The sequence below is a fragment of the Perissodus microlepis genome, chromosome 8, assembly GCF_051167445.1.
Source record: "Perissodus microlepis isolate ML-2025 ecotype Zambia chromosome 8, ASM5116744v1, whole genome shotgun sequence".
Taxonomy (NCBI): domain Eukaryota; kingdom Metazoa; phylum Chordata; class Actinopteri; order Cichliformes; family Cichlidae; genus Perissodus; species Perissodus microlepis.
The window spans coordinates 29,052,685-29,069,052 of record NC_140468.1 but is presented as its reverse complement, the minus strand read 5'-3'; the positions used below and the strand labels follow the sequence as shown (position 1 = coordinate 29,069,052).

General features: G+C 42.6%; 1 protein-coding gene across 1 annotated transcript in view; it reads left to right on the top strand.

Annotated features, from left to right (window-relative positions):
* The window catches only part of LOC146382171 (signal transducer and activator of transcription 5B-like), a 40,937-nt gene extending 24,569 nt beyond the window's left edge, over positions 1–16,368 (top strand). Inside the window, exons 14-19 of the mRNA XM_084938521.1 lie at positions 7,440–7,534; positions 7,745–7,887; positions 8,162–8,317; positions 8,415–8,466; positions 9,618–9,725; positions 11,153–16,368. Of these exons, the coding sequence (XP_084794647.1) occupies positions 7,440–7,534; positions 7,745–7,887; positions 8,162–8,317; positions 8,415–8,466; positions 9,618–9,725; positions 11,153–11,276 (678 nt within the window). The 3' untranslated portion in view covers positions 11,277–16,368. The remainder of the gene's footprint in view (positions 1–7,439; positions 7,535–7,744; positions 7,888–8,161; positions 8,318–8,414; positions 8,467–9,617; positions 9,726–11,152) is intronic.

The following is a 16,368-nucleotide window of genomic DNA, read 5'->3' as shown; positions in this document are numbered from 1 at the left end:
GATGATAATGATAATGATAATAATGATAATGATAATAATGATAATGATAATGATAATAATGATAATGATAATGATGATAATGATAATGATAATAATGATAATGATAATAATGATAATGATAATGATAATAATAATGATAATAATGATGATAATAATGATAATAATGATAATGATAATAATGATAATAATAATGATAATAATGATAATGATGATAATAATGATAATGATGATAATGATAATGATAATAATGATAATGATAATGATAATGATGATAATGATAATAATGATAATGATAATAATAATGATAATAATAATGATAATAATGATAATGATAATAATGATAATAATGATAATTACAGAAAGAATTTTAAAAACAAAACAAAGTGAGCAAAACAGGAAACGCATCATGTGAACCCCTCCCACCATCCCCCCACCCCTTTACCCCTGTATGGCTCTCAACCTCATCACATTCATGTATCCAGACAGCCCATATTTACACCTATCTATAGAAACTCTCATGCACAGGAATCGACACCCCCCACGATAAAACTGCAGCATTCAGGAAGTCGAGTCAGGAGAGCCCAACCGGGGATCAACTCAAGGCAGACCCAGGGGGATTTGCGTCACCTCCATGATCTGTTAGGTCCAGAGACGGTAGTACTGCCAGGAAGGGGCCCCAGATTTTTCCAAAGGTTCCATATTTCCCTTTTACACTATGCGATATCTTCTCAGGTGTGCAGTAGCTCATTAATCCAGTGTCTCAGTGTTGGGGAATTTTCAGCTTCCCAATGTAGCAGAATACATTTTTTCGCTGCAGTACTCGCAAGTAAAATAAAATATTTCTTATGGTAATTCACATTAATAGAACCTGTGTCACCTAGAATCCATAGTTTTGGGTCCAGTTCGATTCGGGTCCCCATTACCCTCGAGATTGTTTCAATGGCCCGTCTCCAGAACTCTTCTATCACTGGGCAAGTCCACAGCATGTGCAGGAGGTCACCATCTGTCACCTTACATCTCAAGCATTTGGGGGAGTAATTACTATCAATTTTATGTAGCCTGTAAGGGGTGTAATATATCCTATGAAGTATATTAAATTGCATTTGCCTGTTTTGTAGAAATTAACATGGTCTGTGCCTGTTCCAATAAATGGTGCCATTCTACCTCTTCATAGACATGGCCCAGGTCTGTCTCCCATTTTCTTTTTATCGACGCTTTGTTATGGTCAGGTAACTTTTCATTGATAATAGCATGTATAGAAGATGCTATTCCTTTTATTGACTTCCATGGTTTGGTGCAAAGATGCGTTTCAAGAGGAGTTTCTTTAGGTATCTCGGGGAATAACCCTTTGGATTTCTCTTTGACCCGCTCTCTTATTTGTAGAAATTTGAAGAAACTTTGTCCTGGGAGTTTGAATTCTTCCTTTAGTTGTTGAAAGTCAATAAATGTGTCATTATTGTATAAGTCAGCAACAGTTTGAATATTTCTGTCCTTCCATCCCCGCAATATTGGGTCAGCAATGTGATGAGAGAGGTCAGGGTTGCCCCATAAGGGTGCCCTTCTAAGAAAAGAGATATTTATTTTCAGAAGCGAGTGGGATTCCTGCCAGACGCAGAAGGTGTTTAATATTAGCAAATTGTTTGTGAGCTTGGATAGACATTTTTTTGTACCTAAAAATGGATCATCTTTTAATGGGGGTTCACCTCATGTTGTTCTATTGGAACCCATCGAACCTCACTGCTCTCTGCATGCAGCCAGATCCAAATTGATCGATACTGAGAGGCAAGATAATAGTTCCTAAAGTTTGGTAAATGAAGTCCTGCCCTTGAATATGGGGCCTGCAGAGAGGAGAGTTTGACTCTTGGATTTTTCTTTTGCCATATGAAAGAAGTTATGAGTTTGTTAAGCTCTTTGAAGAAACTTTTAGGAGCCTTTGTAGGGAGACATTGAAATAAGTAAATGAACTCAGGCAAAGTGTTCATTTTAATAGCATTTATTCTGCCTATGAGAGATAATGGAAAATCCATCCATCTCTGAATATTCAGTTTGGTTTGCTCCAACAGTTTGATATAATTTAGTTTGAATATTTGATCCTCGGATTTATCAATTTGTATACTCAAATATGTAAAGCCATTATTACGCCACTGTAATGGGTCAGTAAGAGCTCTAATACGGCTGTCTTGTATATTTAATGACATAATCTCACTTTTGGTGTAGTTTAACTTGTATCCTGAGGCTGCACTGTGTTCTTTGAGACACTTCATTAAGGCGGGAATTGATTTAAGAGGGTCCGTTATATACAGTAGGAGGTCATCTGCGTATAGAGAAAGGTTATGTTCACTTGTGCCAAATTTGATTACAGATATGGAGGCACTAGTACGAATGGCAGCGGCTAGTGGTTCGATCGCAATCGCGAAGAGCAACGGGAGCTTGGACAAGCTTGTCTGCAGCCTCTGCTTAAAGAGAAAGTGCCTGAGAGCACATCATTTGTTGTGATATTGGCTCTGGGGGCATTAAAAAGTGTCCTAACATAGCGGGTGAACTTCTCTCCGAAGCCCATAGCTTCCATCGCCTGAAATAGAAAGTTTGGCTCAATCCTGTCACATGCTTCATTAGCGTCCATGGAGATTGTTAGCAGGGGGTCTTGGTTTTTTTGAGCAGTGTTCAGTATGTGGAGCAAACGTCGCACATTATCTGCTCCGTGCCTGTTTTTAATGAAGCCTGTTTGGTCGGCGTGTATTATCTTAGGCATGATGTCTTCCAATCTGAGTGCAAGTATTTTAGATAATATTTTATAATCTGCATTTAAGAGGCTGAGGGGTCTGTAAGAGTCACATCTGTTTGTCCTTGCCTGGTTTTCGGGAGCAATGTGATTGTTGCGATTTCCAATGATTCTGGTAATTTATTATTTTTTAAAGCTTCTTTAATCATATTTGTAAGTGGTGTCAATCATTTATTAGAGAAAGCCTTATAATAATCGACTGGGAATCTTATTAATTTGTAAACACTTGAGGGCTCGAAGTACCTCCATCTCAGATATATCTGCATCAAGCAGTTCTTTGTCCTCATTATATAATTTAGGAAGAGTTATTCCATCTATAAATGTTTTTGCAGCAGTACTGTCGACCCCTCGCTCAGATTTATACAAATCTTCATAGAACCGTTTAAACTCTGCATTTATGGGCAAGAAGTTCATCATCTTCCGTTAATATTGTCCGTATAAATTTATCAGCTGTTTCTTCCTTAATTTGCCAGAACAGTAGTTGACTTGTTTTGTTTCCATATTCGTAGTAGTGATATCTAGTTCCTGCCATGGCTGCTTCCGCTCTGCTGGTGCATAAATGATCATATTGCATCCTTGTTTGTGTTAATATATTGAAGTATTCTTCCTTTTTGGTGGAAATATATTCCTGCTCCAGGTTTTTAATGTCAATCTCCAATTTAGTTATCTTCTCTCCAACTTTTTTAACCTTATTGGCGCCGTATGACATAACCAAACCTCTCATATAGGCTTTGAGAGCTTCCCAGACATTGGCATGTGAAGAGGAATTTGAATTGGCATCTAGGAATATTTCAATATTAATGTTCATATATGAAATAAAGTCAGAGTCCCCTAGCATGTAATTTTTAAACCTCCACCTGTGGGTTGCAGGTTGTGACATGTTGGTAGCCCAGGAGAGTTTGATGGGATTATGGTCTGAAAAAGTAGCTGCTAAGTAGGAGCAATCTATCACTGTTGCCGTCATATGTTGTGGTACAAGAAACATCAGTTCTAGAGTGCGTGTTATGTACTGGTGAAAAAAGGAGAAGTCCCTCTGGCCTGGATGAAGGTTTTGCCACACATCAGTTATGCCGATATCCTTCATACCCTGGTTCAGTGCTGTTGCTGCCTTGGAGAGTGAAGCTGCTTTGGGTGAGGACCGATCCAGAGAAGGCTTTAGGACCAAATTAAAGTCTCCACCCACAATATACTGGCCCTCAATTGTAGCCAGTTTCATTATTAAGTTGTTAAAGAATAAAGGGTCGTCGTAGTTGGGCCCATATATATTTACCAAAGTTATCTTATTTCTATTTATTTCACAATCTACGAGTAAGAATCTGCCATTTTTGTCCATTTCAACTGAGTTTAGTTGAAAGTTCAGGTGTTTATTAATAAGCAGGGTGACGCCTCTTGCTTTGGAAGTATATGACGAGTAAAAAACATTGCCCACCCAGGTCTACGTAATTTTAAATGTTCAGCGTCTGTGAGGTGACTCTCCTGGATAAACGCAACATCTACACTCTGCCTCTTTAAGGATGTCAGCATTTTCTTCCTCTTAATGGGTGAATTGATCCTCTATTCCAAGATATACAAGTTAGATGAACCGTAATTTAAGTTTTTTATATGAATATCCTGGACGGGTAAGTGTCATGGTATTCAACTCTGGGGATTTCTGAACACATTCCTGCTGTCCTGAGTTTCGATGTGGTGGAGCTCTGCACATGGGCATAATAGTAAGATACAGCCTAGACCAGGGAGCTGTGTGAACAGTTGTGTAAGTGTGAGTAAAATGTTTGGTAAGAGACCAAACATAACCCCAAAACGTTAAAATAAAACCCCTGTGACAAAACCACATTAGGTAGGTGAGTAGTGGAGGCCCAGGCAGCGGCTGAGATCGAAACTTTAGCCACTCTCAGTGAAATATTTACAGCAAAGCACTGAATTTTACAGTCAGATATAGAACATAACTGTATAAGAGACAAACTGGTTGATCAAGATGTGATCACACTCACCCAGTAGGGGGTTAATGTCATGGTCATAAATGCTCACAAAATCTGTACTTTTATGAAATCGTACACATTATTTTAACTGACTAACGAGCAATTATTTCTATTAGTTATCAAATACCGGATTACCACAAGTCGTATCTCCAATTCGTCTGAAAAATAGAGGATGGAGAGTTTCTATGCCAATGCTTGATGTTATAGTCTTTTCTTCCTTCATGTCGCCCCCACCCCCAAAGTTAACAGTGGAGGGCTTCTCATCTGAGAGTATAAGAGTGAATTGCTTTGTTGAAATCACATTAGATCACTTTAGTCTACTGACTCGGAAGATCTTTCAGAGAACGTTGTGCTTCGGCAGGAGTGGGGAAAACTTTGATGGATCCCTGGTGCCTGATGCGAAGCTGAGCTGGGTACATCAGAGCATATTCGATCTCCTTCTCTCGCAGCCTCTGTTTCATGGAACTCGTCTCGTCTGCGTTGCAGGTCTGCGCTGTAATCCGGGAAAAAGATATTTTCTTATTCTCGTATGTCATCTCTCCCCTACTTCTAGCCAGTCGGAGGACTTTCTCTTTGTCTCTGAAGTCCAGAAACTTAGCGATGAGGGGCCGCGGTCTGTCAGACTTCTCCCCGACGCGGTGCGCTCTTTCAAGGGTAACGTGTGAGGTGAAGTTAGCATTCCCCAGGATTTGTGGTATAAATTTCTCCTTCTGCTTGCTCAGGGATGTTCATTAAGGTTGGACCTCCTACCGCGGTTCTCCAAGTCCTCAATTTTGTCTTTGAGTTGCGTTGTCAATTTCTCCATTTTATCGACACGGTTGTGTGCGTCTTTAATGTCGTCTTCGTTTGCGCTCACTCGCGCCTCAACCTGCTCAGAAAGCGCATTGAGAGGATTCAATTTTCGTCAGGGTTGTTTGTATGTCGGCCGGTTGTTTTTGTCAACGTGGTTCGTGAGGTCCTCTTTAGTTTCCTTGATAGCATTGAGTAGTTTGCTAATTGGCAGTTCCTCCTCCCCAGCCGCCATATTTCTTGTTGCTAATATGTGCAGGTGCCCTGAAGTTTTAGCCGTTTTCTTTCGTTTTGAGTGTCGCAAATTATAACTTGCCATACAGAAGTTTCCTTAGTAACTTTGCCTCTTGCTATGGTCCAGAGTTATACGAGGGCAAGTCAGGATAAAGAGATTCCTGGGCCTACAGCCGAGCTCACGAATACACGTCTACTCTCTTCCACTGTCAGCCATCTTTAAAAAAAAAAAAAATCGCTCCTCTGACTCTTAAATCGCATGTTTGTTGTGAAGCCGTGTTCCCACACCAAAGCTCACCAAAACGCTGTAACGCGTAAATGATGTAGACAAGATAATACCGTGTCTCATTATTTTTCTTTTCTTCGGGCTGGATGAAACTTTACATTCTTAAGTCCATATTACACGTTGTGACGTTCAGCCACGAAGCTAACACACCAACACAGTCCTGCTGATAGCTGCGTGCTGTCATGTTATGTAATAGCACTACTGAGGGAGGTAAAGAGAGAAACACAAAGGTCATTCTGTGTGCACGGTGTAATCCCAGTATTACTGTGAGGCTCTGAACACTCACAGTGAGTTGCAGCACAGAGCCAGAATCCTGGCACCGTGCTCACAGCACAGAGCCACCTGTGCTAATTACTTAGCATCTCCCATGTGCACAAAGTAAGAAATGTTTTTAGTGCAGTTTGTAGTAACTTCTCAGCCACAGACCTTAGTAAGGCGTATTTGTTTGAGACACTGAGGACATGGGTTGCAGGCATCAGTGCACTCTGACGTGTCAATATGTATAAAATGGCAGTTATATGCAGGTGTTCCCCACTCTGTCCAAGGGCAGTGCTGATGGACGATGGGGGTCAAAGGTAATGGTGGTTGCTCAGCAATGAAGGTGATTCTTTTTTTTGGCCATTTATTCTAATAAATTAACGTCATTATAAATGTAATCTGTAGTTTCATGTTGCAACACACGTGTCATGGCATGCATGGGTCTGCAGACAACCCTCGTTTGTGCACAGACTTCAGCATGCTTTAAAGTGTGCGTGCATGTGCTTTTGTGGAACAGCTGCCTCAATCCATCATGATTCAAGGATACGAGGATTTTTATTATAATTTCAGCACACGTACTCACACAAGGTGAAACACTCAGGTTCTGTTTAGAAGCCAAAACGAATGAGAACACAACCGAGCAAAATCAAAGAATAAAAGTATATTTACAGTGTAAACTACGTGTAAATAAAAGAGTTGGAGCAACAAGCTGACGGACACGTAGCTCTGGGTTTGTTTTGTTTGTTTTTGTGATTCTTGCGTGGTCTGGGCTTGGTGTGAATTTGATTGGACGTCCACTCCTGGGAAGATTGTGTTTGTATTAGCACACACCCTGATGCTCTAGACCAGCATACGTCCAAATCTTCTGCTTTTGTCGAGGTGCTCACACTTTCTGATCATCACTTAATCACGTACATTTGATTAGCAGCACCTGGTTGCTACTTGTTCTCTTACTTCCTAAGTAAAAGTGGACTTTTCCATAGTTTTAGACTGGAGAGGTTTCCTTTTTTACAGCTGCAGAGACAATCAGGAAGCAGCATCATATCACTGGAAACATAAAAGTCATAAGCGGTGTGCATATGAACCCACTGAAGAAATGTGTTTTGCACAGGAAAGCTTACCTGGACGCAACTTCACCTTCTGGCAGTGGTTTGATGGAGTAGTAGAGCTTATGAAGAAACACCTGAAGCCTCACTGGAATGATGGGTAATCACTTTTATTTATGTTCCTTCTGCGAGAATCTGGAATGAAGATTTATTTGTCTCGTATGATAGATTGAAAAATGATCTCTGCTGTCAGGACTGTCAGCTTTAAACGAGCTTTGTGCTGTAGCAGAGCTGGTGGGGTGAGGGCAGCACTGTGCACTTGTGACAGTGCACCGGTGGTGTTTTAGTGTGTAACTGTGTGTGTTCGCAGGGCCATTCTGGGCTTTGTAAACAAGCAGCAGGCACAGGACATGCTGATGTCCAAACCCAACGGCACTTTCCTGCTGCGATTCAGCGACTCTGAGATTGGAGGCATCACCATCGCCTGGGTGGCAGAAAACCCCAACAAATCAGGTACGCAGTGGCTCTGCTTTCTGGCTCTGTTACATACACAATGCACTGCTGCCACACAAGACACACTTTTAAAAAGTCCACATAAAGCTTTTGCTCTGCTGGAGACACAGGTTGGATTTTCTTCTGTCAGTCACAGCCTGTGAACTTGTCCTTGAGTGACATGTCCACACAGAAACACACAGCGTGGCACAAAGGCCACTGATGATTACGAGACGCTGTCTCTGCGTCCGTCCTTTTGCATGCGATCACTGCAATCCTCAGTTCTTTTATGTAGGTGAGAGGCTGGTCTGGAATCTGCTGCCTTACACAACCAAGGACTTCTCTATTCGCTCGCTGGCTGACCGCATCAGTGACCTGAACCACCTCCTGTATCTGTATCCTGACCGGCCCAAAGACGAAGTCTTCGCCAAGTACTACACCCCCCCACTTTGTATGTGTCAGCCCATTTTTAACATCAACACTTCACTGTTACCATAACATATATCTACTGTTTTATTTTAATGTGTCTTTTGTTTTGTTGTTACCAGCAAAAGCAGTTGATGGATATGTGAAACCACAGATCAAACAAGTCGTGCCAGAGTAAGTGTCTCTGTGTCAAACTGCCACAGGAAATCTGCTGCCATGGGGTCAGTTTGTCACACCCACATGTGAAGCTTTACATCTCTTTTGTTTTCCTTATTTTTGTTGAGCAGGATTAAAATTTCAAGCAGAAAACGTTGCGATCCAGCAAGTTTCTGCTTCTGAGTATTTCTGTGTTAGTCATAACTTTACTAGCAGCTATAAAGATCACTAACACTATAATTTAATGTAAAACTAATCTTCTTAAACGTTCCTTTAATGCATTACGTTACTTAACTAGGTTTAAATATAAGTTATAGTTCTGCACAAATCCCAGTGATAGTTATGACACCATGTCTCTGTTTTCCTCACCTTCACCTGCCTTCTCTCTCACTGACACCTCCGTGTTATTCCTGCCTACCTGAGGCTCTAACACATGAAACCGTGCAGAAACATGTATTCTTCATATCGTTACCGTTACTTGTTGTTAATTACCTCCAGTTTAGACATGCGGCCCTGCTGTTTCTGGGCAGCTGGCAACGAGACAATGATTACGTTCACCTCGTATGAGAGTTTGTTGTTTAAGTGTCCAAGCCAAACTATGTTAGATCAAAAAAAGTTGCATTAACAGCAAAATGTAACCTTGGAGCACGGTTGTCATGTTCAGCAGAAGCAAGAACAGCAACACCTGAAGTTCAGGATATCCTCAGCAGCTCACCTCAGTATCAAACTTCTTACATTAACAGCGTCCACCACAGTAAACAGACATGCTGACAGCTGACTGACAGCCTGCACTCACTACAGGTGAACAGCAGCTACAATAGCTGGATTGTAGTCTGCTGACACCTAGTGGTGAAAATGTACACTGCACCAGTAACATCACTGGTTTCCTAGCTTGGCGTTAGCTTGCTGGCTGGGAAGATGGTGGAAGAGAGTTGATGTGCAGCAGCTGTTTCTTAACCATGTTGTTCTCGCTCTTTTTTTGCAGTCAAAATGAGAATAATGTTGATATCTGCACTCAAAACTTATAAACCACTCAACTCAATATTATCTGAATATTAACCTGAATATAAATATATTAGTAATATAAATAAAAATGAATATCATTGTAAAATGTGCTCTTCTAGTAATGCTGCAGTAGGCTAAAGTAAAGTGTGGCATGTCTCTGGTAGATTCACCACCCCGAACCCTGAACCCAGTGCAGGAGCTACTGCATTCATGGACCAGACTGCTTCTCCCTCTGTGACCCACCCCAACAACTTCAATGTCTACCCTCCCATGTAAGCAGCTTTCTTTTTGCACGTGTGCATATGTTTAATAAAACTCTTATAAACATGTGAAAACACAAAATTAGTCAGAATGCCTTTGACATTTGTGCAATAGTACTTCATAACCTTCACAAATCCAGGAAACGGTTTGTTCTTCTTAAGTCAGATTCACCAAGAACTCTGAGGTTTGGCAGCAAAGCATGTACACACATGATCATTGCTTCATGTAACAAAATTCTGTGGTCATAATCATCATGCTCATATTTAAAACAATAATATTTATAATAGAGATGTAATGCATATATTTTACATGATCAATATTGGCGTTCAGTAAATGCATCAGGGGAAAGCTGGTGCTCAGTGTCATGTCCAAAGATATTGCAACATGCAGACTGGAGCAGCCTGGGATTGAACCAACAACCTGTGTGGCAGAGCCAGGCTCCGGGAGGAGCGCCATCTACAGGAAGACGGGAGAAAGACACGCTGTGGAAAAGAGCCAGTGATTGATAATGGTGATGATTAAACGCAGAGTGGCATGTAACCACGTAGTGAGTGAGAAAGGTGACTGAAGAAGAAACAGCCTACGCATAATGCAGCATAACTCGGGCAGGAGTGGAAACTGGAAGCTGGTTCCACAGAAGAGGGGCCTGAACACTGAAGGCTCTGCCTCCCATTCTACTTTAAATACTCTAGGAACAACAAGTAGGCCTGCAGAGCGAGAGCGAAGTGCTCTAATCCAGCGGTCCCCAACCCCCGGGCCTCGGACCGGTACCGGTCCGTGAGTCGTTCGGTACCGGGCCGCGAGAGTTGAGGCTCAGGTGTGAAATGTATAGTTTTCAGGGTTTTTATCGGTTTTCAGCGTTATTTTGTTATCGTTTTGATCGTTTACTCGCTTTCCCTGGGTCTTTTCACGTGTGTTATGAATAAATCTTATTTTTTTCGGTACCGGTACTAGTTTCATTTTGTTGTATTTATCCGCGACACCTTAAAGGCCGGTCCATGAAAATATTGTCGGGCATAAACCGGTCCGTGGCGCAAAAAAGGTTGGGGACCGCTGCTCTAATAGGGTGATATGGTACTACAAGGTCATTAAGATAAGATGGGCCTGATTATTTAAGACCTTGTATGTGAGGAGCAGGATTTTGAATTCTGGATTTAACAGGAAGCCAAAACAGGAGAAATCTGCTCTCTCTTTCTAGTCCCTGTCAGGACTCTTGCTGCAGCATTTTGGATTAACTGAAGGCTTTTCAGGGAGTTTTTAGGACTTCCTGATAATAATGAATCGCAGCCTGCAGCCTAGTCCAGACAGTAAACAATGCAAACTATCAATACTGGTTTTGGGTGTCTTTGTTGTCACTGCTTCATTCAGGAATGTAAACCATCCATGAAGATGCTTTAACATTGTTTTCCATTGACCATCTTCGCTGCTGTCCTGTCAGGGCTGACGGCATGTTGGATCCCGATGGGGACTTTGATCTCGAGGACACCATGGATGTGGCTCGTCATGTGGAGGAGCTGCTCCGCAGGCCTATGGCCAACCAGTGGAACAGCCAGCAGTCCTAAACCAGACACCCGCACCTGCGGCACGCCCCGAGGTCATCTCCATCTGGAAACACTCACGCCTGCAAAACCAACTGGACTGCAACCAGGGCAAGTCGGGCAGATCTGCGTCACATTTTGTTATTCAGGTTTCTCTTTAGCTGTGTCCAAAATGAGAATCCTTGTCTACTCGCCCAAGACTTTTTAAAGAAGTAAAGTCAATGTTACTGCCATTCAACAAGCTTTAGATCCTCTCCTGCGTCCTGTAGTTTCTCACTGCTGCTATCTGGAGGTAGTTTGCTTCAGTTGGATTTTTATTAAAAACTGAGACGGGTCGTTCTCAGCAGAAGCTTTGCCTTTGTATGCGCCCGCTGAGCATCAGGAGACGTGCACGACACAGATAACACACAGCTTAAGTCCCTTTCAGACACGCACTCACTTTTCTGTTGCAGCTGTGATGGTAAGGGCCGGCTCATTTACAATAACGTCTGAATGCACATGGGCACAGCTGGAGGAATGACTCTGTGTCCTGGACCTGTTTGTTGTTGCTCGCCTGTTTCTATTTTACAGTATGATTAGACTGATGCATTTCCCAATCAGGAAGCCTGAAGCTGTCACACACACTGATCTCACTGTGGAGAAGTTCAGCTACACCTCACTGCGTGTCTGAAAGGGCCTTAATATCACTGCGAGGAGCTCTCTCTCCCAGTACACAGGCAGTACTGGTTACTGTGACACATAGTTAACAAATGTATTATTTTCTGTATTACAGAGATGATTTTCTTTATTATTGTCAAGAAAAATGAGAAGATTTCCAATCAAGACTTAAAGAAAGACGATGTAACTTATTCCAAATCTTGAGTAATAGCTTAAAGTAGAAAAGGACAGCCAGAAGGAAACAAACTTGTCTCCTAGTAAGGTACCTATTTATAATTAGCTCCTGAGCTTAGCTGTGGCCTAAGCTTGAGGACAGGTTTACCCTCCTAGGACCTGCCGTCCTCATATGTGGACATCACATTTTGGGTTATTTAGACCAAAATATTGAATTGTGCTCTACATGGGCCTGATATCTACTCACGAGGACATTATCCTGCTACTCTTCTATCAACATTTTAAACGAATATCCTCATACGTGGCTCTCATTTTTCTTAAAAACAAAAATAAGGTAAAAAAAAAAAATTAAAATCTGGTAATTCTTTGTTTTTACATTGATCGGGCCCCAATGTGACCAAATATCAAAGAGAAATTAAAAATGCTGCTGTGGAAGAGTTCAGGTCTCAGGAGGCTAAAGCTCCCTGTTGGCTCAGTGTGAGCCAGCGTCTGTGGGCCGCAGCTGTTTCAGTGTTTGGTTGAACCTGTAACAGCTGCTGTTTCTGTAACATGCTACACACCTGAGAGCAGCTGGAGACTGAACGTTAGTAAAGTGACCGTGTAGGGTGAGGTAGCTGTGGATGTAGGGCTTGTTGGCACCGACTCTAAATTGTGAATGTCGATTGGCTAACACGGCGGTTTGTTGTATCTCTTCCCTCAGAGGTTACTTGGTCTTCCTCTAAGTCCTGACAACAAACTGTAAGAGCCGTGTTTAAAACATTTCTACCAATTCATCTGTTTCTCTGTGACGACGTTGAACCGAGCTGCCTTACAGCACAGCGCACTTAGGTGCTATCACTATAACTGCTCACTGATTTGAATTTTGTTGTTTGTCTTTTCTCAGAGGGAGTTTTATATTATAGCAATGACATGAACACAGACAGATTTTATTTTTTATGATCTTTTGTTGTTGTTTTAACTGTACAGAGTGGCCTGAGACCCCTGAGAACTTTAATGCCATTTGAATAAGAAACAGTTTGTTTACCCAAAGCGCTTCAACAGTACAAATTCATTTGTGGTAATTTCCACTTTCATTCATATTTAAAGGGTGATAACAATTACTTTCCAAAACATCTTGTTAGCATCTCCACACCTCCAGGCTGGTGGATTTAATGACAGGACGCTAGTCCAGCCTACAGGCGGGGTTCATGTTTGGGATGCAGGTTCGGTCCATCAAGGCTTTAAAGCAGCCACATGTGTTTCACAAAGTGAGCGAATAGCAGCGAGTCTTTGGTGTGGACTGGATGTGTGGGTGTGTCTCTGTTTCACTTTGTGCCTCCTCATCTGCTCAGCTTGACTTTCATCAAAAGTACACCTGGCATGTATGTTAAACGATCGTGGGCGATCGTGGCTCAAGAGTTGGGAGTTCGCCTTGTAATCGGAAGGTTGCCGGTTCGAGCCCCGGCTCCGACAGTCTCAGTCGTTGTGTCCTTGGGCAAGACGCTTCACCCGTTGCCTGGTGGTGGTGGTCAGAGGGCCCGGTGGCGCCAGTGTCCGGCAGCCTCGCCTCTGTCTGTGCGCCCCAGGGTGGCTGTGGCTACCATGTAGCTGCCATCACCAGTGTGTGAATGTGTGTGTGAATGGGTGGATGATTGTGTGTAGTGTAAAGCGCTTTGGGGTCCTTAGGACCAAGTAAAGCGCTTTACAAATACAGACCATTTACTATTTTTAAACCATCAGCATCAGCAAGCAAAATGTGCTCTGTCCATGGAAACGTCTCCCTGAGTGAACTTCATCACAGACTGCTGCACACAAACACAGCTTCTCCACACTCTGCATTCATCAGTTATCGATCAGAGAAACAGTTGTCCATATTTCTGAGTGATCTGATGGCCACTGTGCTGTCACACACAGAGGATACCACGGTGAGAGACACAAACCACATGTTGGCTGTATGAGCTGGAGTCTCCAGCCCGACACCTTTTTCAAACTGGAGGGCTGATCACACTCAAGTCTAACCAGTGCCTTTGTCTAATTATAAACCAAGTTGTGCCATTTAACATGGGTTTGAATAGCACTCTGGCTGTAAAATACATGTAGGCAGTCACACGACATGTTTTCTTACAGCTGATAAAGTTCTCACAGTGTGTGAACTGGGCCTGATATCTGGAGGTGTGCACGGATCTGTTCATTGTAACAAACTTGTAGCCTTAGAGCACGTTGGCATGTTTAACTAATGACATCTGAAGTTTAATCAGTGACACATGTTAATGTGTGCTAAACGCAGCTTTCTGTGTGGTGGCCTTGAAGCCGCGTCCAAAAAAACAGCGATTCAAAAACTTTCCATGGTGGAGACGTCCTGTGTTTCTGTGGACGAAGAAAACGGACGTTTTTGTGCCGTGTCAAAGGTGTTGGTCGGCTTTTGATTGGACAGCATTTCTATGAGGGCTATTTCAGCAACTGGTACCCAGGCCTGCTCTCTGCATATCTGATGTTTTCACGTGAATAGTGTTTTCAGTTCTGTTTAAACGGTACCAATGTAGAGAGTGAAGCCACCGTAGTGATTGTTACGACCACGGCTCGTAATCACAACCATCACAGCCGTCCTATTAGACGACTCGCAGATTTGGGAACATTCACCGAGGACCTGAAAGCAAAGAAGGGACAAAACTTACTTTTACCTCAGAGTGTGTGTGTGTGTGTGTGTGTGTGTGTGTGTGTGTGTGTGTGTGTGTGATGTACTGTTTCATTATAAATTTGTGACAATGAGAAGGATGGATGGTGAAATTCTCCGACCTCTTCATACTGTTAAACTTTTCTTAGGCATATAATTTTAAATATTATCTGATGTGATGCGCGTCTCTGTACAATGATCTAAAAAGCCATAACTAAGCTTGCACACTGAAAAGGGCTGATAGTTCTCTACTGCTTACCCACCATCACCTCGTCTAGCTGATTATTTGTAAATCGCTCCGTTTCTCACGCTGACCCATTCTTCATGTTTGTTTGTCAGTGGCGTGTCAGTGGCGTGTCAGTGACATGGCGTTCACTGTCATTTCTCTAACTCACTGCATCTAGAATGAGAACCCAAGAAATGTTATCCCAGTAAATATCGGACCTGTGCAGCAACCATGTGCATGCGTGCACAGTTACAGTTAATCGCTGCCTTTATCGTATGAAGTTTGTATAGGCTACAAGCACGCAGTCAAATGTTAGACGGACAAGCAGACAAGTCCTCAGTGTATCCACGTGTCCGTCAGCCGCTGTACACGCCGCAGAAAGAAGTAAACTCCCCGTGGCGCTGGCGGGTAATCGGCAGCTGCTTCCAACCTGTCACGTCCAACGTTTCGAGACTGCTCTCTGGCATGTCGTCCTTCAGTTATTATTGAGTGCTCTAAAGTGTAAAAAGGTGAGTAACCCAGATTATACCAAATGCATACATGTTCCCCTGTGAGGGAAGAACGTGCAGAATGTTGTCGAGTGTAGGTGTGCGCTCCATCTTCATGCCGTGTCTCCTCCACTCCCAAGTGTTTCTTCTTTCAGGCCTTGTCACAGTTTATTCTCACTTCTTCCCAGATTTCAGTCCAAACTTTAAAGAGATAAACTTTAGAGGTTTGGGAGCAGGAGAGCTTTGTGAATGTGGGCCCGGGTAGATGATGAAGAACTGCTCTGATTGTTACTAAGCAGTTTTAACCGTGTGCGTAGTTTCTGGTCAGATGTTGTAGCTCTCGTATGTTGGATTTCTCTTTCAAGCTTCAAGAACAAATTGGGTGTTTGTGGGTGTTTAAAATGTGCGGAGAGCATTCGGGCCGTCGCAGGTCGCTCTTCTTTTCTTGACTCGTTTGCTTTGGTTCACTGTTTTGTTGCAGCCTCTCTTCAGTTTGGACTACTGTTGCTTTATCGAAACGTCCGACTCCAGGTAGCTTTGGGAAGTCTTCATTTTCTTTACGGGGCGACAGTGTGAGGTACGACTCCGTATGTTCAACTCGCACTGAGTCGTACCTTAGTTTGTGTTAGATTGTTATATAATTCTGCAGAAATACCGGCCACACCGAGCTGTTCTTGAAACGGTTTGAACCTCAGCCGAGTCCACGTTAGCTGTGGATCAGTCACGTGAGTCAGTGTGGTTGAGCCTGATCACTGATGCAGCAGTCTCTCCAATGTCCTGAATCAGTCTGTGTATCTGTCTGTGTGTTTGCTGGCTTCTGTTAGCTCTGTGCTCCGTCTGTTTTACTGAATTTCTCCTACAGTTTACTGGAACTTTGATGTTGGGATTGGAAATATGACAATAAACTTTTTTAATGAA